This window comes from Tamandua tetradactyla, chromosome 5 (assembly GCF_023851605.1).
Source record: "Tamandua tetradactyla isolate mTamTet1 chromosome 5, mTamTet1.pri, whole genome shotgun sequence".
Lineage (NCBI taxonomy): Eukaryota > Metazoa > Chordata > Mammalia > Pilosa > Myrmecophagidae > Tamandua > Tamandua tetradactyla.
In genome coordinates, this window is record NC_135331.1 from 123,991,992 (window position 1) to 124,019,475 (window position 27,484).

Genomic DNA, 27,484 nt, shown 5'->3' on the forward strand with positions numbered 1-27,484 from the left:
TTTATAGTTCTTCAGAGAAAAGGCAGCTACTTTCATCTGAGGTTCTATTACATGGGAAGGCACGTGGTGACATCTGTTGGCCTTCTCTCCTAGTTTCTAGGTTCCAACAGCTTTCCCCAGGGTGATCCTTTTCTACATCTCCAAAGATCTGGGCTGAGCTGTGAGTGCTGAGATGAGGTATGCTGAGCTTTCTTCCGACCTCTCTCTTTTAAACCTCCAGCTAATTAAATTAAACCTCACTCATTGTGGAAAGTACCTCCCTTAGCCAACCATAAATGTAATCAGCCACTGATAAATTTCACATACTGGCAATTTAAATCCACAGAAACAGAACAATGGGGCATCATCACCTGGCCAAGTTGATACCTGAACCTAACTATCACAGTCCCTTTCCCTGAGAGCTGCTAAAAGAAATTTGTTGTGGGATCATCATTAAAAAACTGAGATTAGAGGATAATTCTGGCTTATATTCTCAGTTATATGAATGCTATTTTTTAAAACCTGTGAATCATTTAATAAATATTATGCCCTATAAAACTGAGTGGAAATTTGAAGATCATTTCCCCTAATGTTTTACATATGCCAATCTGGAGGGCCAGTAACAAAACAACAGATGGTAAAATGAGATGAGTCACTTGAGAATTGATATGAGGAAGATCAGTATACTTTGGTGAACTATTAAAATCATCAACAAACAAAAAGAGTTGCAAACAATACACTCTTATTCAGTCGTGCTGCCAATCACACATTTGCTCTGCTCTGAATATAGGCAAAGTAAGTAATAGAATAAGGAACAGCACAAAAAAGAATTAAAATGTTATAAATAAGGTTATATAATATGTGTATTATATAATTCCTGAAGACATTTTGGTCAAGTCATGAGGAGTCATGAGGAGCAGCTTATGTAGAGTACTGGAAGGAATAAAAAGAATGAATGCAAAGAACTAGAGGCACAGCAATAAAAATAACAGTGAAGTACCTAGTGGTATTTGAAAATGTGTTTGTGCATATCTCAATGATTTATCCTCAAATACGTAGTTTGATACATGAACAATAATTTCAAAATAACAACATGAAAATATTTAGAATACGTTTTATAGGGTATTTTCAAAAAAATAACACATTTTTTATAAATATTTTTTAGATAAAGTATCCTTGTGTCTCATAGAGATAGTTTTATGTGACTTGAAAATCCAACTAATAAATTCTAGAAAATATCTGAATGTATTTCATTCTCTTTTATGTACAATTGTTCTAAAACCTATTTCCCAAAATAAATATTTTATAATTTCAAAAGTAGACATAAATAGTGTGAAAATTACTGGTGAAAACTCAAAGAATTTTGGTACTTTTTATTTGAATTTGATATTATAAAAGATGTAGCAAAAAGCAAATTCTGAGAAGACCTTTAGGTAGCAAAGTAAACAGTCATTCACAGGGTCATTTTCTTATTGACATGCAAAAACATTAAGGTATAATAGCAGAGCATACATAGGATTAAAAGTTAAGTTAAATCCTGTTAAGCAAGGAAATACAAAAATTGGTTGAAAACCTCCAATTGGACCACATTCTTACTTTCAGGAATATGCTTATATGCATGAGTGAACTAAATGTTTCACATTTTCCAAAACATTTTTTAAAACATAAGAAATTCCATCAATTTGAAGATATAAGGCACTGAGCACCAAATGAAGTTTGTTTTTTCAAAATCTGGTAAAGCAGTGATACATTTCAGGACGAGCTAGGACACTGACAAGACCAGACACTCAGGCTTTAAATGCAGTCTATATAAGAAGCAGCACTTTAGCAGTTAATATGAGGGTCACCTACATCATAGTCACTTATAAAAGAACAAGAAGAGCCATTCCACAGGACACCAAAAATCAAAACTCTAAGCCTGAGGCCAAAATGAAAGCTCATGTTCAGATATCAGTCAGATGTGGAGATTTTGCTTCAGACTAATAATTGATGAATTTTACTGCACTTTGTGGTTGGCCTAACCTGCAGGCAGCTTAATGAATTACTTGGCCTCTACCAGTGCTCAGCAAAGATAGTGACCACAGCTACAACTCAGTTTTCAGGCTAGTACTTTAATTCCCTCAAAATACTGAAAAAAGTGTCACCAACTTCCTTGAAACACTTGCTTTTATTATATCTCAGTTAATTTTGACTCTTCTAAACTTTTACCCACAATTCTCATAACCAGTTCTTTGTTTTCCTCAATTTTTATTATAAACCTTTCTACAAAAATAATTCTTCCAAATTTTATCTCAAAAAATGTAACAATAGCAGTAAATATTCTGTATTTTGCTAGCCCAATTAAAATGCATATTAAGAGGTTGACAAAGTTGGTGGCGTTAAGAGGCTCCAGGCTGCTGTTTTGCCACAGAATCTTTGAAAAACTAGCAGAAACTGGCAGAGCCATTTTCCTCAGAACCCCAGAAAACAGTTACAGGGATGCAGTAACTGGATGATTGCAGAATTAAGAGCACAGCTTTAAAAAACAGTAAGGGAGGCTCGTGGTTCCCTTGCTAACCATTCACCTCTCCACAGCATGAACCACCTTTTGTTCTTATGATGAGTTCTTCATCCTGTTCTAGGAGAAGATTAACCCCTATGTGCATGCTGGGGTGCCATCATTCAGTGTCAGTCTATCAGATGGCATCCTAGAAGAGTGAACTGAGAAACTCCCTTCTGGTTCTCCTTCCACGAAATCGCCTTGCAGTGTGAATCAGCTTGTAGACAGCCATCAGAGTTTAACAAACAATTAAGTCAGGGTAACCTGTGGAAAAGAATTACCTGCTTTAAGTCACATAATACAGTACTGTAGAAGGGGACAAACTCTATTTAATAGGGAGAAGAGTAGGCATTCAAATTCCTGCAAACAGGGTAATTTATAATGTCATAAGTATGCACAAGCCCAAGACAAGAGCCAGGCACAGAAAAGACAGAGAGGACTCTGTACTTCAAATTTAGCTCATGCTGATCTTCTTGACAGGAGGGCTTAACACTAAAGGAGAGCAACCACCAATATAAAGCAACCTCCAATGTACAGGCAATTTGCAAACACTGTGAAAGTTTAATTATGTGTGTGCGGTGTGTTTGTGTGTGTGTGTGTGCGTGCGTGTGCGTGTGTGTGTCTCAGTGTGCTTATTTTTATTAACTTCTGGAACTCAAGGAAATCCCTGCCATATAACTATCCGTATATAAACTGAAAGAATAAATAGCTCAGGGCCTAACTCACAAAGTTAAACTTTAAAATATTAAAAAGTTCAGTGTACAACAAACGATTACAGTACAAACAGGGAAATATGAAATGGCCCATCCAAAGGAACAAGATAAAAATCCAGAAACAATCAATGATGAGGAAAAGACTTTGGATATACTGGGGCCAAGAGTTTTAGAAAATTATCCTCAGCATGTTCACGGACACAAAATAAAATACAGACGAGAACCAAAAACATGAGAAAAACAATAAATGACTAATATAAGAATCTCAATAAAGAAATATTTTAAAAAGGAAACAAATGGTAATGCTGGTGTACTGGTTTAAAAGGATGTATGTCCCCTAGAAAAGCCATGTTTTAATCAAAATCCCATTTCATAAAGGTAGAATAATCCCTATTCAATACTGTATGTTTGAAACTGTAATCAGATCATCTCCCTGAATGATGTGATTTAGTCAAGGGTGGTTGTTAAATTGGATTAAGTGATGACATGTCTCCACCCATTTGGGTGGGTCTTGATTGGTTTATTGGAGTCCTATAAAAGAGGAAACATTTTGGAGAATGGGAGATTTGGAGAGAGCAGAGAATGCTGCAGCACCACGAAGCAGAGTCCACCAGTCTGTGGCCTTTGGAGATGAAGAAGGAAAACGCCTCCCAGGGAGCTTCATGAAACTGGAAGCCAGGAGAGAAAGCTCACAGATGACACCATGTTTGCCATGTGTCTTTCCAGCTGAGAGAGAAGCCCTGACTGCGTTCACCCTGTGTCTTCTCACTTGAAAGAGAAACCGTGAACTTCATCGGCCTTCTTGAACCAAGGTATCTTTCCCTGGATGGATGCCTTAGAATGGACATTTCTGTAGACTTGTTTTAACTGGGATATTTTCTCAGCCTTAGAACTGTGAACTAGCAATTCATTAAATTCCTCTTCTTAAAAACCATTCTGTTTCTGGTATATTGCATTCTGGCAGCTAGCAAACCTAGAACAGCTGGATTTAACAGAAATGTTAGATTTGAGGGTCACAATAGCTGAAATGAAAAACACCCCAGAGAGTTTCAATAGGAGACTGGAACTGTGAGGAGAATCAGTGAATTCAAACACAAGAGAATTGATATGGTCAAGACTGTGGACCGGGAAGAAAAAAGAATTATAAAAAGTGAAAATAGGGTGGTGCAAAGGTGGCTCAGTGGCAGAATTCTCATCTGTCATGCTGAAGACCCAGGTTCAATTCCCACTGCCTGCCCATGCAAAAAAAAAAGTGGAAAAAGTGAAAATACACTGAGACCATTGGTGCACCATCAAGCATACCAATATATGCTTTATGCAAGTCCCAGACAAAGAAGTAAGAAAGGGGCAGAAAGAATATTCAAAGACATAATAGCATAAAACTTCCCAAATTTAAGGAAAGATGCAAATATGCATGCAAGAAGTCCAACAAATCCCAAACACCATTAACTCTAAAGGAACCATGCCAAGACACATGAAAGTTAAACAATCGAATGTCAAAGACAAGGATAGAGTTCTGAAAGCTGCAAGAGAAAAGCAACATGTTTGGCACAAGGGAGTCCCAATATGATCATATCCCAATTTTAATTTGGAAACTATGAAGGCAGGATAGCAGTGGGACAAAATATTTAAAGTTCTGAGAGAAAAAACTGCCAAACAAGCATTTGAATCAAGCAAGACCAACTTACAAAAATGAAAAAAAGATTAAGCTAACCCATGATAAAATATAAGGGAGTGTCATGGTCAGGTTCATGTGTCAACTTGGCCAGGTGGTGGTGCCAGGTCGTCTGATTGGGCAAGCACTGGCCTGTGTGTTGTTATAAGGACATTTCATGGATTTAAATCACGCTTATGTCAGCTGTATCCACAGCTGACTAGAGCTGTAATCAGCTAAGGGGTGTGTCTACTGCAATGAGGATGGTTAATCTAATCACCATAAGGCTTTTAAGGAAGATTCAGAAAAAACAGTCACTCTTCCTTCTTCAGTTGCTGAGCCCCTCCTGTGGAGTTTGCTCAGACCCTTCCTCAGAGTTGCCAGCTTCACAGCCTGCCCCACTGATTTAGACTCTTCCATCCCCACGATTGTCCAGCCAGCCTCTCCTGAGAGTTTGTTGAGGAACTTCATTGAAGTTACCAGCTTGTGGCCCTCCCTACAGACCTTGGACTCTACATTCCCGTGGTTACATGAGACACTTTTATAAGATGTGCATCTATGCATATCTCCTGCTGATTCTGTTTCTCTAGAGAACCCCAGCTAATACAGCTTGGTATCAGGAGTGATTCTTAAGAAACAGAATCTTAAAAATGGTTTTTACTATTGGTTTTCTACTCCAACTGGACTCAAAGGCACTAAGGAGTCTGTTTTCCGTAATCAGAATGACATTGTCAATCCATGCGGTGTGTTGGCAAAGAGATAGTCAGGATATCACCACAGGATTCTTCAAATGCTTCACTTGTATGAAGTTAGGCTCTGGGGGATAATGTTTTTGACACCTTTAGGGTGTTTTGTGTAAATAGGAGGTTTAGAGATGTTGCTTGGTTGCTGTTACAAACACTGTATATGTTAATGAGGGAAAGGGATGAGCTGAAGGCTTCAAATGAGAAGCTTTTGTGCCGTGTGACTGATGAAAATGTTTCTATGAGTGACCTAAAGGAAAATCTTATTTCCTGTAGACAAGGACTTGAGATCTCCAAATATAAGACTCAGAATCTTTTTTTTTTATAGAAAAAGTTTAAATCAGTTTATTATAAAAATACTAAGCCATTAAGTTTTGCAGCTTTCAGGAAACATCCTGCACTTTGTTTATACGAAGTCTATGAAAAGAAAAAAATCAATGAACAAAAAAAGGGGAAAAAAAGCCTGTGAGAAGAAGTCAGCAGGGATCTTCTAATCTTTTTTTTTTTATTATTAATGGAAAGAAAAAAAAAAGAAATTAACACAACATTTAGAAATCATACCATTCTACATATGCACTCAGTAATTCTTAACATCATCACATAGGATGCTCAATGTCCCTGACCATTAGAGAAATGCAAATCAAAACCACAATGAGATATCATCTCACACCCACCAGAATGGCCATTATCAACAAAACAGAAAATGACAAGTGCTGGAGAGGATGCAGAGAAAGAGGCACACTTATCCACTGTTGGTGGGAATGTCAAATGGTGCAACCACTGTGGAAGGCAGTTTGGCGGTTCCTCAAAAAGCTGAATATAGAATTGCCATACGACCCAGCAATACCATTGCTAGGTATCTACTCAAAGGACTTAAGGGCAAAGACACAAACGGACATTTGCACACCAATGTTTATAACAGCGTTATTTACAATTGCAAAGACTCAGAATCTTATTGTTAGATTAGCAACTTTACAAAGTAAACTGAAATCTCAATCTTGTATGGTGTCTGCGTTAAAGTAAGGGCATTGATTAGAAAGGAGTAGAACCCTGAAAAATGGGATGGCAACATATGGGTTGATAATGATGTCAGTGGAGAGATTGAAACCCTAGGTCATGCTGAGTCTTTTATAGATAAACCTGTAATAGTCTTCCCCGAGGACATAGTCTTCCCTCCTCCAGCCTGTCTTAAGGCGTTGGCCACCGAACCTCCACTTGAAGGGATTAATCTTAGAGTGATTAATCCTGTTTCACCAGATGAAACTACAAATGAATGCCCTGAAGCAATTGACTTGGAAGATAGTTCTAATTCTTTTCATAACCCACCTGCACCATCCCTCATTTCTTCCAGGCATATAACAAAAGTCCCAACAAGCTCCGAAAGGTGAGAAACAAAGTGTCATCAATGAGAAGGTACATTATATTCCCAAAAAAAGCTGCTTGAATTTTCCAATTTCTACAGGTAGAAATCAGGGGAATATGTGTGGCGATGGATTTTAAGGGTGTGGGATAATGGTGGAAGGAATATGAAACTGGATAAGGATGAATTTATTGATATGGGCCTACTAAGCAGAGATTCTGTATCCAATGTTATAGCTCAAGGGGTTAGAAAAGGCATTAACAGCTTGTTGGATGGATGACTGAAACGTGGATCAAAAGGTGGCTGGCATTACCTGTGGTTGAAATGCCAAAACTGCCCTGGTATAATGTAGACAAAGGGATCCAATAGTTTAGACAGATTGGAATGTTAGAGTGGATTTATCATGGAAAACCTGCTCTTGCACCCAGAAATGTTCAGAGGATGCACCTTTTACCAGAACTGTGAGAAATAAATTTGTGAGACTAGCACCATCATCTCTGAAGAGCTCTGTAGTTGCCCTTCTCTATAGGTCGATATTACGGTGGGAACTGCTGTCACTGAACTGGAATCCTTAAACACAATGGGAATGATGGGATCCTGAGTTGGCAGAAGCCAGGAAGCAGCACTTAATCACCAAAGACAAGGTAGATGTGGCTATCATGATTCACCGAAGACTCAAAGCAGGAGTCAAAACAATCAGACTTGCAGAGACTTGTGACATTGGCTAGTAGATCATGGGGTACCTAGAAGTATAACAGATGGGCAGTCTACTAACTTCCTGCTTGAGCTGTATAAACAAAAGAGTTCTTGGTCAAGTGAACAGGACTCTAACTTGAAATACAAAAACAGGGAGTCATAGTCTTTAATCCATTTCCAGGCTTGAGACAATTTACAGACCCAGAGCCCCTTGAATGAGAGGGAGGCCAGGTCCCTTTGGAGGAGGACCCTGTTACATTGCCACAAATTTATACTATTAATCTTCCTCCAAGCCTTCCCCAAGGTGACTGATGGCCTTTTACCAGGGTAGCTGTGCATTGGAGAAAAGGAAATGATCATATATTTCAGGAATTATTAGACACTGATTCAGAAGTAACATTAATTCCAGGGGACCCAAAATGTCACTCCAGTCCATAAGTCAGAGTATGAGTTTATGCAGGTCAGGTGATCGATGGAGTTTTGGCTCAGGCCCATCTCAAAGTGGGTCCAGTGGGTCCCTGGACCCATTCTGTAGTTATTTTCCCAGTTGCAGAATGCATAATTTGAATAGACATACTGACAATGTGGCAGTATTCCCACATTGGCTTTTTAACTCATGGAGTGAGGACTATTATGGTAGGAAAGGCCAAGGGGAAGTCACTAAAACTGCCACTACCTAGCAAAATAGTAAATCAGAAAAAATATCAGATACTTGGAGGGATTGCAGAGATTACTGCCATTCTTAAGGACTTGAAGGACGCAGGGGTGGTATAACCACCACATGTCCATTCAACTCTCTTATCTGGCCTGTGCAAAAACAGATGGGTCTTGGATAATGACAGTGGATTAATCATAAGCTCAACCAGATGGTAACTCCAACTGCAGCTGCTATTCTGGATGTGGTATCATTGCTTGAGCAAATCAATACATCCCCTGGTACCTGATATGTAGCTCTTGATCTGGAAATGCTTTGTTCTCAATAACTGTTAGTAAGGAACACCAGAAACATTTTGTTTTCAGCTGGCAAGGTTAGCAATATACTTTCACTGCCCTACCTCAGGGGTATATCAACTCTCCAGTACTATATCATAATCTTGCCCGCAGGGACCTTGATCATTTCTCCCTCCCACAAGAGATCACACTGGCCCATTATATTGATGGCATCATGTTGATTGGACCTAGTTAGCAAGAAGTAGAAATTACTCTAGACTTATTGGTAAGGCATTTGCATGTCAGAAGTTGGGAGATAAATCCAACAAAAATACAGGGGCCTTCCACCTCAGTGAAATTTCTAGGTGTCCAGTGGTGTGGAGCATGTCAAAATATTCCTTCTAAGGTGAGGAGTAAGTTGTGGCATCTGGCCCCACATATGACCTAAAGAGAGGTACAATGCCTGGTTGGTTTCCTTGGATTTTGGTGATAATATATTTCTCCTTTGGGTGTACTATTCCAGCCCATTTATTGAGTGACCAAAAAAGCAGCTAATTTTGAGTAGGGACCTGAACAAGAAGAGGCTTTTTGACAGGTCCACGCTGCTGTAGAAGCTGCTCTGCCACTTGGACCATATGATATAGCAGATCTAATGGTGCTGGAGGTGTCAGTGGCAAATAGAGATGCTGTTTGGAGCCTACAGGAGAATCACAATGCAGACCCTTAGGATTTTGAAGCAAAGACTTACCATCTGCTAAAGATAACTTCTACTTGTGAGAAACAGCTTTTGGCCTGCTAACTGGGCCTTAGTGGAGACTGAATGCTTAACCATAGGCCACCAAGTTACCATGAGAACTGAGTTTCCTATCATGAGCTAGGTGTTATATGACTCACCAAGCCATAAAGTTGGGTATGCACAGCAACACTCCATCATAAAATGGAAATGTTATATATAGGGAGATAGGGCCAGAGCAGGTCCTGAAGGCACAAGTAAGTTAATGAGGAAGTGACCCAAATGCCAATGGTCTTCACTCCTGCCACATACCTTCTCTCTTCCAGACCAGACTCTTGGGGAGTTCCTTATAATGAACTGACTGCAGAACAGAAAACTCAAGTCTGGTTTACACTGTTTCTGAACAATATGCAGGAACCACCCAAAAGTGGACAGCTACAGCACTACAACCTCTTTCTGGGATGTCCTTCAAGGACAATGACGAGGGGTATTCCTCCCAGTGGGCAGAACTTCAAGCAGTGCACCTAGTTGTTCATTTTGCTTGGAAGGAAAACTGGCCAGAGATGCGTTTGTATACTGACTCATGGGCTGTTGCAAACAGTTTGGCTGGATGGTCAGGGACTTGGAAAGAGCATGATTAGATATCTGGTGACAAAGATCTGGGGAAGAGGTACGTAGATAGAGCTTTCTGAGTGGGCTAAAAACATGAAGATATTTGTGTCCCATACGAATGTTAACCAGAGGGTGACTCCAGCAGAGGAAGGTTTTAATTATCAAATGGATAAGATGACCCGTTCTGTGGATACCAGTCAGCCTCTTTCCTCAGAAACTCCTGTCATTGCCCAATGGGCTCATGAACAAAGTAGTCATGGTGATAGGGATGGAGGTTATGCATGAGCTTAGCAATATGGACTTCCACTCACCAAGGCTGACCAGGCTACAGCCACTGCTGAGTCCCCAAACTGCCAGCAACAGAGACCCACACTCAGCCTCTGATATGGCACCATTCCCTGAGGGGATCAACTGGCTACATGGTGGCAGGTTGATTACATTGGACCACTCCCATCATGGAAAGGGCAGCAATTTGTTCTAACTTGAATAGACACATACTCTGGATACAGGTTTGCTTTCCCCACACACAATGCTTCTTCCAAAACTACCATCCGTGGACTTACAGAATGCCTTATCCATCATCATGTATTCCACAAAGCATTGCTTCTGATCAGGGGACACAGCAAATGAAGTACAGAAATGGCCACATGATCATGGAATTCTCTGGTCTTACCATGTTCTCCATCATTCAGAGGCAGCTGGATTGATAGAATGGTGGGATAGCCTTTTGAAAACTCAAATTATGGTGTAAACTAGGTGCCAATACCTTGCAGGGCTGGGGAGTTGTTCTCCAGGAGGCTGCCCCTTAGTCAGCCCCTAAGAATCTAAGACTGCCACCTAGTCACTTTGGGATACTTATGCCCCTGGATCAACAAGCCAAGAAGGGGATTATTTTTCTGGCTAAGGTGATTGACCCTGACTATCAGGGAGAAATAGGACTGCAACTACACAATGGAGGTAAAGAAGAGTTTTCCTGAAATATAGGAGATACCCTAGGGCATGTTTTAGTACTACCGTGCCCTGTGATTAAAATCAATGGTAAACTGCAACAGCCCAATATAGGCAGGGCTACCAACGGCTCTGAATCTTCAAGAATGAAGGTTTGAGTCACCCAATCAGGAAAATAACCAGGACCAGGTGAACTGCTTGCTGAGGGTAAAGGGAATATAGAATGGGCAGTGGAAGAAGGTACTGATAGAACTACAACCATGTGATCAGTTACAGAAACAAGGACTGTAATGCTGTCTTGTTCACGATGTAGTATTTAAGTTGTAAGATATCACATTTAAGAGTAAATATTACCCAAAGACTTGCACCTTATTCTGGGGAGGTTTAATGCATTTCTGGTTGTACACGGGACAGTTGAGTATTGTTAGGAGAGGAAAAAAATGTCTGTTATTGTTTTGTATTTAGAGATTAAGTATGGTTTAAGATGATGTGTATAGTTGCCAAGTTAACAAGGGGTGGACTGTCATGGTCAGGTTCATGTGTCAACTTGGCCAGGTGGTGGTACTGGGTCATCTGGTCAGGCAAGTGCTGGCCTGTCTATTGCTATGAGGACATTTCATTGACTTAAATCATGATTACATTGGCTATACTCACAGCCAACTGATCACAGCATTTGTAATCAGCTAAGGGGAGTGTCTTCTGCAACGAATGATGGTTAATCTAATCACCATAAGGCATTTAAGGGAGATTCGGAAAAGACAGTCACTCTTCCTGATTCAGACAATGAGCCTCTCCTGTGCAGTTTGCTCAGACCCTTCATCAGTGTCACCAGCTTCACAGCCTGTCCCATGGATTTGGACTCTTTCACCCCCACGGTTGTCCAGTCAGCCTCTCCTAAGAGTTCACTGAGGAACTTCATTGGAGTTACCAGCTTACAGCCTGCCCTACAGTCCTCACACCCTAATATTACCAAGTTGGCCATCCAGCCTCTCCTCAGAGTTCATTGAAAACATTCATTGGAGTTATCAGCTTGTGGCCTGCCCTACAGACATTGGACTCTACATTCCCACAGTTATGTGAGACACTTTTATAAACTGTATATCTACAGATATCTTCTGCTGATTCTGTCTCTCTAGAGAATCCTAGCGAAAACACGGAGTTCATCACCACTAGACCTGCTCTTCAGACAAGGCTAAAGGGAGTTCTTCAGAATGAAAGGAAAGCACATGAAACAGTGGTTCAAAGTAGCATGAAGAAATAAAGACCTCTGGTAAAAGTAACATTTTTGGAAATTACAAATGTCAGTACTATTGTATTGTTATTTTTTGGTATGTAATACAATGTTTTACTTCTTACGGGTTCTAAAATGTAAATGCATAAAATGTAATAGTCAATAGTAAAACACAATGTTTTACTTCTTACAGGTTCTAAAATGTAAATGCATAAAATGTAATAGTCAATGCATGGTTTGCAACATAAAATATACAAAGATATAATTGGTAGCAAGTACAACAAAGAGGTGGAGGGGCAGAGGAATACAGGAACAGTGCATGTATAAACTATTGAAATTAAATTGCCATCAAAGCAAAAGTGAGTGTTGTAGATTTAGAAAGCTACATGTAAGCCCAAATGCAAACACAAAGAAAATATATGAAAAATATAAACATAATTAAATAAGAAGGGACTCCAAATGGTTCAATACAAAAATTCAAAAAAATATGAAAGTAAGCATTAACAAAATAATTGAGGAACAATATGATATAAATGTTACAAAGTCCAAAGAGCAAAATTATAGAAGAGTGCCCAGCAATATCAGAAGTTACTCTAAATGTAAATGGGTTAAACTCTCCAGTCAAAAGGCAGAGATTTGCAGAATGGATAAAAAAGTATAACAAAACTATAGGTTGTTTACAAGTAGTTCATCTTAAATTCAAATACACAAATAAGTTTAAAGGAAACAAATAGAAATATTGACATACCATGCAAATAGGAACCAAAAGAGAACTGGGTTAGACATACTGCTCTCATATAAAACAGACTAAGTCAAAAACTTACAAGGGACAAAGAAGGTCTATATATATATAGATAGATAAAGGGGTCAATTCAACAAGAAGACATAACTCTTATAAATATATACATACCAAATAGCAGAGTTCCAAAATATATGTGGTAGTTAGATTCAGTTGTCAACTTGGCCAGGTGAATGTGTTTAGTTCTGTTGCTGTGGACATGGGCCAATGGTATGCAAACACAAAGAAAATATATGAAAAATATAAACCTAATCTGTTGCTGATTATATCCGCAGTTGGCTAGGAGGCATGCCTGCTGCAATGAATGACGTTTGAGTAAATTGGCTGGTGCTTAAATGAGAGAGGTCAATGTAGCACAGCCCAAGCAGATCAGCATACCTCATCTCAGCACTTGCAGCTCATCCCAGGCCTTTGGAGATGCAGAGAGAAGTCACCTGGGGAAAGTTGTTGGAACCCAGAGGCCTGGGGAGAAGGCCAGAAGAGACCATTCTGTGCCTTACCATGTAAGAAAGAACCTCAGTTGAAAGTTGGCTGCCTTTCCTCTGAAGAACTAACAAAATAAATCCCCTTATATTAAAAGCCAATCTGTCTCTGGTGTGTTGCATTCCAGCAGTTAGAAAACTAAAACAATATATGAACCAAATACTGACATATTTGAAGGGAGAAATAGATGGTTCTACATTAATATTAAGAGACTTCAGTAAACTACTTTCAGTAATGGAGAGAACATCTGGACAAAAGATCAATAAAGAAATAGAGGACTTCACAATATGAAAATAAAACTGGACCCAAGAGACATACATGGATGACCAAACAACAAATGGACATGCATTTTCTCTAATGCGAAAAGATCATTTTCCAGTATAAATAACACAATAAATCCCAATAAATTCAAAAATGGTGAAATCACACAATGTATCTTTTCTGACCACAATGGAATGAAGCTAAAATCAATAACAGAGGAAAAACTGGGAAAAAAACACGAACATTTAAAAATTAAACAACATATTCCTAATCAATGAATGTGACAAATAAAAAATCACTAGAAAAATTAGGAAGTCCTTCAGGTAAATGGAAATAAAAACACAACATATAAAATTAATGGCATGCAGCAAATACAGTGCTCAGTAGACTATTTAAAGCCCTATGTGACTGTGTTAAAATGGAAGAAAGATCACAAATCAGGGTCTTAAACTTACAACTGGAGGATTGAGAAAAAAAGAAAGAGCAAACTAAACCCAAAGCAAGCAGAAGGAAGGAAATAAGTCTTAGCCTGGAGATAAATGAAATAGAATCAATGGAACCAAAAGTTGATTCTTTGAAAACATCAATAAAGTCAATAAACATCAATAAAATTAACAAATCCATAGCTAATTTAACTAAGAAAAGAGAGGGAAACAAATAACTAAAATTAGATAAGCAATGGGCCCATTACTAATGAATCCATAGGATTAAAAGAGAATATTATTAACAGCTGTACACCAACAAATTACATAACCTCAATGAAATAGACAAATTCCCAGAAACACACTGTGGTAGTTTAAAGCTGTTATATACCCCAGAAAAGGACATGCTATTTTTAATCCGTTCCTCTGAGTGAAAACCTATTGTAGGTAGGACCTTTTGATTAGGTTATTTCAATTGAGATGTGACCCTCCTCATTCAGGGTGGGTCTTAATACTCTTACTAGTGTCCTCTATAAGAGGATGAAAGACACATGGAAACAGACCAGAGAGCTCAAAGAAGTCCCAGAGAAGCTAAGAGATAAAATCCAGAGATGCTCACAGAAAAAAAACAGAGAAGCTAATACAAGACCCACAGAAGCTGAAAGAGAAAGCCACTGACACTAGAGGCTGAAAGACTGAATGTCGTCAGCCTTCTTGAATCATGGTATCTTTTCCTGGTCCCTTAGATTGGACCTTTCTATAGTATTGCTTTAATCTGAACATTTTCACAGTCTTAGAACTATAAAATCCAGAAGAAAAAGACCAGCAGATGCCAGCCATGTTTCCCATATGACAGAGGTGCCCAGATACAGGCATCTTGTTTTCAGGGTCCAGGAATTACCCTGTTGATGCCTGGTGTTGGACATTTTTCAGAGCCTAAGAACTAAATTTTAAGTACATAAATCCTCATTGGAAAAGTCAACCATTTTCTGGTATATTGCATACTGGCAGCTTTAGCAAACCAACACAGAATGTGGTACCAGAAGAGCGGGATGCTGAGAAGCAAATACCAAAAATGCAAGAAGATTCTGAAAGAGTTATAAGATGCTTGGTAGAAAAGGTCTAGACTGGTTTGAAGAAGCTTTTGGTAGAAACAGAGATGCTAGACGTACTTTTGATGAGGTCATAGACAGAAATGACAGATGTGTCATTGTAAATGGCAACAGTGATTCTTGTTTTAAAGTGGCAGTGAATTTGGCAAAATTGAGTCCTGAAGTCAGATGGAAGGCAGAATATGAAAGTGATAAACTTGGACTTCCGGAGAAGATGGCGGCTTAGTAAGACGCGCGGGTCTTAGTTCCTCCTCCAGAAAAGCAACTAAAGAAACAGAAACAATACAAAACAGCTCCCGGAGTCACGACAGAGACCAAAAAGACAGTGTACCCCATTCTGGAACGGCTGAACGGGCAGGGAGAATCCGCTGCGGTGAGATACCCAAGGGGTGCACGTTTTCCCGGCCGGGGCGGCTGGCGACTGTGGTCCCCTCAATGCACGTGGCTCCCCGGTCTGACTGGGAACATTGGATAGCGGGGCCCTCCCGTCATGCTTGGCATCTCGGGCCAGCTGGGCAATTTGGACCGGCACTCCCACAAGCCGTGGCCAGTGACCCCCGCCTCCATGCACAGTTTCCCGGGCCGACTGCCCCGCAGACAAACGACTGCCATGAGCGCCACCTACTGGGCAGGAAAAGAAAAATAGGGTCCAGAGATTCCACAGAAAAACCTTTCAACCAGCTGGGTCCCACACCCAGGGAAATCTGATCAAATGCCCAGACACCAGCAGAAAATAATGGATGATGCTCGGAAAATTGAAGATATGGCCCAGTCAAAGGAACAAACCAATAGTTCAAATGAGATACAGGAGCTGAGACAACTAATGCTGAATATACGAACAGAAATGGAAAAACTCTTCAAAAACCAAATCAATAAATTGAGGGAGGACATGAAGAAGACATGGGCTGAACAAAAAGAAGAAATAGAAAATCTGAAAAAACAAATCACAGAACTTGTGGGAGTGAAGGACAAAGAAGAAAAAATGGAAAAAACAATGGATACCTACAATGGTAGATCTAAAGAGACAGAAGCTACAATTAGTGAACTGGAGGATGGAACATCTGAATTCCAAAAAGAAACAGAAACTATAGGGAAAAGAATGGAAAAACTTGAGCAGGGAATCAGGGAACTGAATGACAATATGAAGCGCACAAATATACGTGTTGTGGGTGTCCCAGAAGGAGAAGAGAAGGGAAAAGGAGGAGAAAAACTAATGGAAGAAATTATCACTGAAAATTTCCCAACTCTTATGAAAGACCTAAAATTACAGATCCAAGAAGTGCAGCGCACCCCAAAGAGATTAGACCCAAATAGGCATTCTCCAAGACACTTACTAGTTAGAATGTCAGAGGTCAAAGAGAAAGAGAGGATCTTGAAAGCAGCAAGAGAAAAACAATCTGTCACATACAAGGGAAACCCAATAAGACTATGTGTAGATTTCTCAGCAGAAACCATGGAAGCTAGAAGACAGTGGGATGATATATTTAAATTACTAAAAGAGAAAAACTGCCAACCAAGACTGCTATATCCAGCAAAATTGTCCTTCAAAAATGAAGGAGAAATTAAAACATTTATAAACAAAAAGTCACTGAGAGAATTTGTGACCAAGAGACCAGCTCTGCAAGAAATACTAGAGGAAGCACTAGAGTCAGATACGAAAAGACAGAAGAGAGAGGTATGGAGTAAAGTGTAGAAAGAAGGAAAATCAGATATGATATATATAATACAAAAGGCAAAATGGTAGAGGAAAATATTATCCAAACAGTAATAACACTAAAAGTTAATGGACTGAATTTCCCAATCAAAAGACATAGAATGGCAGAATGGATTACGACCCAGCAATACCACTGCTAGGTATCTACTCAAAGGACTTAAGGGCAAAGACACAGACGGACATTTGCACACCAGTGTTTATAGCAGCATTATCTACAATTGCAAAGAGATGGAAACAGCCAAAATGTCCATCAACAGACGAGTGGCTAAACAAACTGTGGCGTATACCTACAATGGAATATTATGCAGCTTTAAGACAGACTAAACTTATGAAGCATGTAATAACATGGATGGACCTAGAGAACATTATGCTGAGTGAGTCTAGCCCAAAACTAAAGGACAAATACTGTATGGTCCCACTGATGTGAACCGACATTCGAGAATCAGCTTGGAATATATCATTGGTAACAGAGACCAGCAGGAGTTAGAAACAGGGTAAGATAATGGGTAATTGGAGCTGAAGGGATACAGACTGTGCAACAGGACTAGATACAAAAACTCAAAAATGGACAGCACAATAATACCTAAGTGTAATGTAACTAGGTTGGAACACTGAATGAAGCTGCACCTGAAATATGGTTTTTTGTTTGTTTGTTTGTGTGTTTGTATCTTTTGTTTTTGTTTTTTTTCCTTTATATATATATATATATTTTATTAGTATTATTATTTTAATTCTCTTCTCTATATTAACATTCTATATCTTTTTCTGCTGTTTTGCTAGTTCTTTTCCTAAATCGATGCAAATGTACTAAGAAATGATGATCATACATCTATGTGATGATACTAAGAATTACTGAGTGCATGTGTAGAATGGAATGATTTCTAAATGTTGTGTTAATTTCTTTTCTTGTTTTTGATTAATAAAAAAATTTAAAAAAATAATAATAAAAAAAATAAAAGAAAAGAAAAAAAAAAGAAAGTGATAAACTTGGATACTTAGCTAAAGAGATTTCCAAATTAAATGTGGAAAGTAAAACCTGGCTTCTCCTTGTAGCTTATAATATAAAATGTGAGAGGACAGGGATAAGTTGAGAACTGAAATATTGAGTACAAAGAAACTAGAAATTGATGTAGAAAATCCTGAGTTAATAGAAGGCAAGTCCCCAAGAACAGAGCCCCATGTGAGAATTCAATTGAACATGGATCTAGTCAGCCATCAATCACAATGTGTACCAGTTTGAATTTGTGGTGTATCCCAGAAAAGCATGTCCTTTAATCCTCATTCAATATCACTGGCTGGGAGCTTTTCAATTATCCATGGAGCTATGACTCACCCAATTGTGAGTAGTAACTTTTGATGAGTTGTTTTCCAGTAGATATGTCTCCAACCATTCAAGGTAGGTTTGCTTACTGGAAGTCTTTAAGAAGGAAAAATTTTGGAAAAAGCTTTAGAGCCACAAGAGCCCAAGCAGCTACAGAGCTTTGGAGATGAAGAAGGAAAATGCCCCCAAGCATTTCACTCATGAAAGAAGACTGGAGTGAAAGCTAGCAGATGTTGCCATGTTCACGATGTGTCTTTCCAGTTGAGAGAGAAACCCTGAATGTCATCAGCCTTCTTGAACCAAGGTGTCTTTCCCTGGATGCCTTAGATTGGACACTTCCATAGCCTTGCTTTCATCTGGAGCTTTTCACAGCCTTAGAACTGTAAACTTGCAACTTATTAGAGTTCCCTTTCTAAAAGCCATTCCATTTCTGTTATATTGCATTCCAGCACCTTTCAAATTAGAATACAGTGAGTCAGGATTTGAAATGCCATTATCCAGGAAGGATTTTGTCTGATGATTTGGGCCCCTCTGTGGTGTATGCAAAACTGACGAAATTTTTGCAAGATCTTTATGAACAGAACCACTGCCAGCCTGGACTAAAAGAGACAGGTTGAAGGAAAATGTCTTCAAAGGCAGAACTGTGGAAACTGAGGTATGGTGCAAAGATTCCTCATCCTTTTCCACATACCTGGAAAGGATGAGTGTGCCCTGGAATCTATAAAGGGCAGGCCTTCTGCCTCCTTTTTCAGGAAGACTGCTGCCGTCCTGGTCTTCAGAAAGGTGTAGTACAGTCCCAAGGGAATGGGGAGAGTTCTGGCCACCTCCCCACTGTTATGAGGGGGTTGAGCCTGTGTCCTGGAAATGGGAGAGAGTCCAGCTGGCACCCCAATGCTTGCAGGTGGGGCCTGGAGTATGGCCATCTTCCCCTATGTTTGGAGATGTTAGAGCCCTCACCCAGAGTTTGGAGAGAGTTTGCATAATCACTGGAAAGACTGGGGCTGCTGTTCTATCAAAGACCAAGGACAAAACATCATTCTACAGATGACTTCCAGACCTGGAAATCTAATGAATTATACCCTGCAGGTTTTCAGTTCTGTTTGGATCTGGTTTTCCTTCCCAATTTCTCCCTAGGTAAACAGGAAGACTCACTCTCTGATGGTCCCTCCTTTGCATATTGGAGGCAGATAATTTGTTCTAAGTTTAACAGGTCCACAGTCAGAGAAAAATTTTTCCCAGGACAGACCACACCGGTAACTGATTTTCATGAGACTTTGTATTTAATAATGCTGCTAAATGATTTAAGCCTTTTGTGATATTGTGATGATATGAATGTACTTTGCATATGAAAGGAACAGGTTTTTTGTAGCCCTGAGAGTGGAATGTGGTAATGTGAAGCTATTCTGATGCCCTAGGCCACACAGAGGGTGGAGCCCATTGTTCTAAAGGGGTTGTGCATGTGCCCTGGAGACTGCAGAGACTCCCGGGCCACCCAGATGCTTGAGGAGGTTGGGATCAAGAAAAAGATGGACTCCCCAGTGTTCCCCAATGTTGCAACCCTCATCACAGTGCTTAGAAATATCAGAACTGCTGTGGAGGCCCTTGAAAAGGGTGGAAGTGCTGCTGTCCAAAGCCCAAGTATGTATGACTCTCAGCCTTTGAAATCTAATGGGGTTTGCCCTGCAGGTTCTCAGAATTGTTTAGAGCTGGTGACCTCTGTTTTCTTTCCAATTTCTCCCTATGGCAATGGGAATTGTTTATCCTATAACTGTTCTTCTTTGTATATTAGAAGCAGGTAGCACTCTAAATTCATCGGTCCACAGCTACAGGAGAATTTTGCCTTAAGACAGACCATGCCTATAATTGACTTTGTGGAGATTTTGTCCTTCTTTGAATTGGTACTGTATTTGTATTGCTACTGAAATTGTTTAAGGCTTTGTGGTAATGTGATGATGTGTATGGAAATATTTAGTGTGCTATATGCAAGACTGATGAGCATTGTTAGGTAAAAAAAAGTCTGTTATTGTTTTATCTTTAGAGATTGTGAAAAATATATCTGTTATTGTTTTCTATTTAGAGATTAAGTATGATTTAAGGTAATATATATAGTTTTCAGGTTGACAAGGGATGGACAACTTGGCCAGGTGGTGGTGCTTAGTTGTTCTGTTGCTGTGGACTTAAATCATCAGCATGTAAAATTCATCTATGGCTGATTAAACCTACACCAGCTAAGGTGAGTGCCTTCCTCAATGAGTGATGTTTCATTTAATTAGCTGAAGACTTAAAAGGAGAAGTCAGAAGAGAGGGAAGTAGCTCAGCACAGCCCAACACAGATCTCAGAGCCAACACAGCAGACATTTGGTGATGTACAAGGGAAACACCCTGAAGAAAGCAGTTTAAACCTAGAAGCCAGGAGAGAAGGCCAGCAAATGTTGCTGTGTGCCTTCCCATGTGAAAGAGAAATCCAGAAAATCCAGCTGCCTTTCATCCAAGGAACTGTAAATTTGGAACTAAATAAATCACCTTTATAAGTCTATCCAACTCTGGTATATTGCATTCTGGCAACCTTAGCAAACTAAAACAATTATCTTTAATTTGTGTCAGATCTGCTATTTTTCTGTGCAATCTTTCAAATTCTTCTTTAGGCTCTTCTCCTAGTATCTAATTAATAGCCTTTATCTCTTTAACCATCTCACTGAAATCTGGGAGATTGTTTTGACCATCTTTGATTAGGTGTTCCAAATTCTGTACTTTGACTTTTTAATTTGGAGTGAAGTTCTGAAACATGCAAAAACATGGGTGAACTGTGAGGACATGATGTTGAGTGAAATAAGTTGGACACAAATGGACAAAAATTGTTTGACCTCACTAATAAGAACTAGTTATAATACACAAACTCAAAGACCTGAAATCTAGATTATAGGTTACCAGCAGATGAGTTTAGAGAATGGGGATTGGTTGCTTAATATGTGCTGAATGTTTAGCTAGGTTGAACTTAAATGTCAGGAAACAAATAAAGGTGATGGCAGCATGTTATTGTGAATATCATTAATAGTGCTGAATTGTGAGTGATGAGGCTGAAAGGGGTAGTTTAAAGTCATGTATGGCAACAGAAGGAAAACTACAGGTGGAAACATGGGAATGTATAACATAGTGAATCTTCTGTGGATGGTGACTGTGACTAATAGTAAAAATATTAAAAAGTTATCTTATGAACTAGAACAATGTATGACACTATTACAAAGTCTTAATCAGAGGTGTATTGAGGGAGAAATTTTGCATTTGTGTACCCCAGAAAAGCCATGTCCTTTAATCTTCATTCAGTATTGCTGGGTGGAAACTTTCTGATTGTGTCCATGGAGAGGTGGCTCACCCAATTGTGGGTGGGAATTCTGATTTAGGTAGTTTCCATGGAGATATCTATCCACCAATTCAAGATGAGTTGCTTACAGGAACCCTTTAAAGTGGAACCATCTTGGAAGGAGCCACAAAAACCCATGCAGCAAGAGACCTTTGGAGATGAAGAAGGAAAATGCCCCCTAGGGGAGCTTCATGAAGCAAGAAGCCTGGAGAGAAAGCCAGCAGATGTCACCATATCTGTCTTGTACTTTCTGGATGAGAGAGGAGCCCTGAACTTCATCGGCCTTTCTTGAGTGAAGGTAACCTCTGGTGTGTTAATTTGGACATTTTCATAGCCTTGTCTTAATTTGGACATTTTCACAACCATAGAACTATAAACTTGCAACTTAATAAATTCCCCTTTTAAAAACCCATTCTGTTTCTGGCACATTGCATTCTGGCAGTTTGCAAACTACAACAGACACTACTACAAAGACTTAATCAGAGGTGTATTTGGGGGAAAAAATGTGCCTTTTGTATATTATCGACTATAATTAACAATAATATCTTAATATTTTCTCATCAACAGTAACAAATGTACCACATCAATACTAAGGGTCAACAATGGGGGAGGATAAGTAGTATGGGTTATTTCAGTTTTTTATATCTTTATTTTATTTTATTTTTTTGAGTAACAAAAATGTTCTAAAATTGATTTTGGTGATGACTGCACAACTGTGATAACACTGAAAACTACTGATAGTCTGCTTTGGATGGATTGTATGGTGTGTGAAAATACCTCAATAAAATTGCATTTAAAAGGGGGTTTCCCACAGGAAAACAGCCCAAATAAGATATAGCAGCTCAGACAGTCAATCAGAATGAATTCCTCCATTGTTTATGCATTTGCCCAATATAAGTTTCCTGTTTCTTCTTCCTCAATGGAGCTCCTCACCATTTTAGGTTTGGTACTACATGATTTGAGAACCATTTGTTGCCTAAATAAACTGGCAAACTTATTTTAAAATCATATGTGAAACACATTTTTTAACAATGATATAAAATAGTTGTAATCAAAGTACCAAATGGAGGGCTTTGTAATGATTATTATCCAGGGTCATTCAAAAGTTCTGTTAAAAAACATAAGAAAGATTCTAATTGTTAAAATTAATTTAGATCCTAGTTATTCCAAATGGATTTTATATCTCTCTGGGCCAACAGACCAAAGAAAACAAACATCAAAAAAACTTTGAACATTCAAATTGTGTTAATTTTACATGAATATTAGAGAAAATGAGAAAGCTGTTAAAAATTTTATATGCTTTATAAAGAATTTGTGGAGATATTAAATTCAAATTTCTGTGGATTTTTAAGGTATATCACTTTGAAATAAATTTTGAGGAGATTTTAATTTCCAGTGTTTATTCAATCATATCAAAAGCATGCAGCTCACCAATCAAATTATGTGTTCTTGAATACCTTGTAGCCTCCTATAATTCTGGGTATGTAAAAAGCAACAATTCCACAAGATGGTGGAATAGAATAGTTCATCCTATACCGTGGAACAATTAGAGAAAAGACAGAAAATGACCAGGGCAGCAGTTCCATGGTACAAGTGAACAGAGAGGGTCTTCTACATTATATATGGAGGACCTGGATGAATAAGCAGAGAAATTATGATTGAAAGGACACGATGCTTTTACTCAATCATGACTATACCTAGGACTATACAGGCCAGAGTGGATGCTGAAGGTGTAGCAGGTTCCAGCACTTCCACTTCTGCAGCCAGCTAGGAATATCCTCTCTCACAGCTCTGCACCCAGGAGCTCCCATGTGGGAACCCAAGAGCCACAAAATCTAGTTTACCACATACACAAGAGACCTTGCTGCAGTACACAGTGCCCACCCCCATCCCTAAGGCAGAAGAACAGATCTTCAGTTAAGTTTGCATCTCCTGCATGAAGACCGTGGTTTGGTTTAACAGGGAATTACTGACAAACCAAGGGTAAAAGGAGACCTTCAACACAAACCCAAGCAACTATGAAATCTTGGACAAGCAAGAAAAATCAACCTTCAAAGTAATCTTATCAAGATAATCATATCCCTAGAAAGCAATAAAAAATTCACTAAGCATGTGAAGATTCAAGAAGATATGGCCTAGCCAAATGACCAAATTAAAAGTTGAAGGAGACACAGAATTTGGAATAACTAATCAAAGATGTCCATACAAATCTCCTAAATAACTTCAATGAGTTGCCAGAAAGACATAAAGGATATCAAGAAGACACTAGTGTGGTGCAGGGGTGGTTCAGTAGTTGAATGCTCACCTGCCATGAAGGAGACCCAGGTTCGATTTCCAGCCCATGCATCACCACCACCACCACTACCACAAAAAAAAAAAGACACTAGAAAATCATACAGAAGAATTTGGAAGAAAAAATTTAAAAACAGATCTATGGAAATGAAAGAGACTATATATCAAGTTAAAAATATACTAGAGACACACAACAGCAAATTTGAAGAGGCACAAGAAAGAATAAGTGAACTAGAGTACAGGGCAACTGAATTTGAACACACAAAAGAACAAACACTGAAAAAGATGAAACATTTTCAATTGGATTTCAGAGAAATGATGGACAGCATGAAGTGCATGGATATAAGTACTGGTATTCCAGAAGGAGAAAAGAAGAATAAAGGGCTAGGACATTTATTTAGGAGATATGTGGGGAAAATTTCCCAACCCTAATAAAAGACAGAAATATACAAATCAAAGAAGCCCAAAGAACTCCAAATAGAATGAATCCAAGTAGACTCATTCCAAGACACATACTAATCAGACTGTCAAATACTGAAGAGAAGGAGAAAGTTCTGAAAGCATCAAGAGAAAATTAATTCATCACATACAAAGGAAACCACATACGAATAAGTTCTGACTACTCAATGGGTACCATGAAGGTGAGAAAGCAGTGGTATTATATATTTAAGTTTCTGAAGGAGAAAACTGCCAGCAAATAATTCTTTAACAGGTAAAGTTGCCCTTCAAAAGTAAGAGAGAGTTTAAAATGTTCACGGAAAAACAATGCCAAGAGAATTTAACAAGAGGTCTGTCCTGCAAGAAGCACTGAAGAGAATACTGTCAAGTGAAAATAAAGACCGGAGAGGAAGGTTTGGAGGAGGGCTCAGAATTGAAGGTATTAGTAAGCATAATTTGATGGATAAAAAGAGAAAGAGAAAGTAAAGAATAGATCTTACAGATAAAAACCAAAGGATAAGATGGTAGATTCAAGTGCTGCCTTTACAGTAATAACTTTGAATGTTAATGGACTTAACTCCCCAATAAAAATACATAGAATGGCAGGATGTACTAAAAAATATGATCCAACTATATACTGTTTACAAGATACTCATCTTAGACCCAAGGATACAAGTAGATTGAAAGTGAAAGGGTGGAAAAAGATATTCCAGGCAAGCTGTAACCAAAAGAAAACAGAAGTAGCTATACTAATATCAGAGAAAATACGCTTTAAATGAAAAGATGTCATAACAGACAAAGAAGAACACTACATATTTATAAAAGGGGCGATTCACCAAGAAGAAATAATAATCACAAATATTTATGCACCCAATCAAGGAGTTCCAAAGTACATGAGGTAAACACCGACAAAACTGAAGGAAGCAGTAGATGTTTCTACAATTATTATGGGAGACTTTAATACACCACTCTCTTCTATAGATAGAACAACCGGACAGAGGATCAATAAGGAAATAGAGAACCTAAACAATGTGATAAATGAATTAGACCTAACAGACATATATAGATCATTATACCCAAAAACAACAGGCTATACATTCTTCTGTAGCACTCATGGAACATTCTCCAGGATAGATCATATACTGGGGCACAAAACAGGTCTTAAATTTTAAAAGATTGAAATCATTCAAAGCACTTTCTCTGATCTCAATGGAACGAAGGTGGAAAGCAATAACCACCAAAGAACCAGAACTTTCACAAATATATGGAGTGTAAATAACACATTTATGAACAATCAGTGGGTCAAAGAAGAAATTGCAAGAGAAATCAGTAAATATCTAGAGACAAATAAAAACAAGAATACATCCTTACAAAACTTAATGGACTGCAGTAAAAGCAGTGCTGAGAAGGAAATTATTCCCCTAAATGTCTATATTAAAAAAGAAGAAAGAGCAAAATCAAGGACTTAACTGCTCACCTAGAGGAAATAGAGAAAAAACAGTAAAATAACCCTAAAGCAAATAGAATAAGAGAAATAGCAAAGATGAAGCCAGAAATAAACGAATTGGAAAAAAAAAAACAATAGAGAGAATCAATAAAACCAAAAGTTTGTTCTTTGAGACAATCAGTAAAATCAATGGATCCTCAGCTAGGCTGATTTAAGAAAAACAAAAAAAGAGAGAGAATGAAATTGAAATCAGAAATGAAAGGAAGGATCATTACCATGGACCTTGAAAAACTAAAAAAAAAAATCATAAGAGGATACTATGAACTGTATGCCAACAAAATAGACAAATTAGAAGAAATGGACAATTTTCTAAAAACACCCAAATAACTATACTGGCTTGAGAGAAAAGTAGAAGACTTCAACAAACCAATAAGAAGTAAAGAGATTCAATCTGTCACCAAAAACCTTCCTACAATGAAAGCCCTAGTGCTTTCAGATGGCTTCAGAAGGGAATTTTACCAAACATTTCAAAAAGAAATAACACCACTCATGCTCAAATCCTTCCAAAAAACCAAAGAAAAAGGAACACTTCCTAACTCATGTTTATGAAGCGCACATCACTCTAATACCAAAACCAGATAAAGATATTACAAGAAAGGAAAACTATATGCCAATCTCCCTAAGGAATATAGACACAAATTTTCTCAACAAAACATTTGAAAATTATATCCAATCGCATATTAAAAGAATTATACACCATGACCTAGTACACTTTATTACAGGCATGGATAAACAACACAAGAAAATCAATATGTAATACAACACATTAACAAATCAAAAGGGAAAATCACATGATCATCTCAACTGCTGCAAAAAAGCATTTGACAATCAGCATCCTTTTCTGATAAAAACACTTCAAAAGGTAGGAATCAAAGGAAACTTCCTCGATATGATAAAGGGCATATGTGAATAATCAACAGCCAGCATCATACTCAATGGTGCCAGACTGAAAGCCTTCCCCCTAATATAAGAACAAGACAAGGATGCCCACTGTCACCACTATTATTTAACATTGTGCTAAAAGTTCTAGTTAAAGCAATTAGAGAAGAAAAATAAATAAAAGGCATACAAATCCGAAATGAAGAAAAAAACTCTCATTATTTGCAGATGACAGGACCCTATATTTGGAAAATCCTGAGGTATCTACAACAAACCTACTTGAGCTAATAAACAATTCTATCAAAATGGTGAGAAACTAGGTTAATGTACAAAAATCAGTAATATTTCTGTACATCAGTAATGATCTATCCAAGGAAGGAATTAAGGGAAAAAAAAAAAACTCCATTCACAATAGCAACTAAAAGAATCAAGTTTCTAGAAATAAACTTAACCAAGGATGTAAAAGATCTGTGCAAAGAAAACTACAAGACATTGGTAAAAGAAATCAAACAAGACCTAAATAGGTGAAAAGACATTCTATGTTGATGGAGAGGAAGACTAAATGTCATTAAGACATCAATTCTACCCAAATTAATCTTCAGATTCAATACAATATCAATCAAAATTCCAATAACCTATTTGGTTTGGAAGAATTTGGAAAAGGTAGTTATCAAATTTATTTGGAAATATCCTTAAAAAGAAGAATAAGTGGGAGGACTTACCCTTCCTGACTTGAATGCTTATTATAAATCTACAG

The 27,484-nt window shown here is 38.3% G+C and overlaps 1 protein-coding gene across 1 annotated transcript in view; it reads right to left on the reverse strand.

The window, feature by feature from the left end:
- Positions 1–2,540: 2,540 nt before the first annotated feature.
- The window catches only part of LOC143682722 (uncharacterized), a 32,931-nt gene continuing 7,987 nt past the window's right edge, over positions 2,541–27,484 (reverse strand). The window contains exon 4 of the mRNA XM_077159246.1: positions 2,541–2,782. Within this exon, the coding sequence (XP_077015361.1) occupies positions 2,768–2,782 (15 nt within the window). The 3' untranslated portion in view covers positions 2,541–2,767. The remainder of the gene's footprint in view (positions 2,783–27,484) is intronic.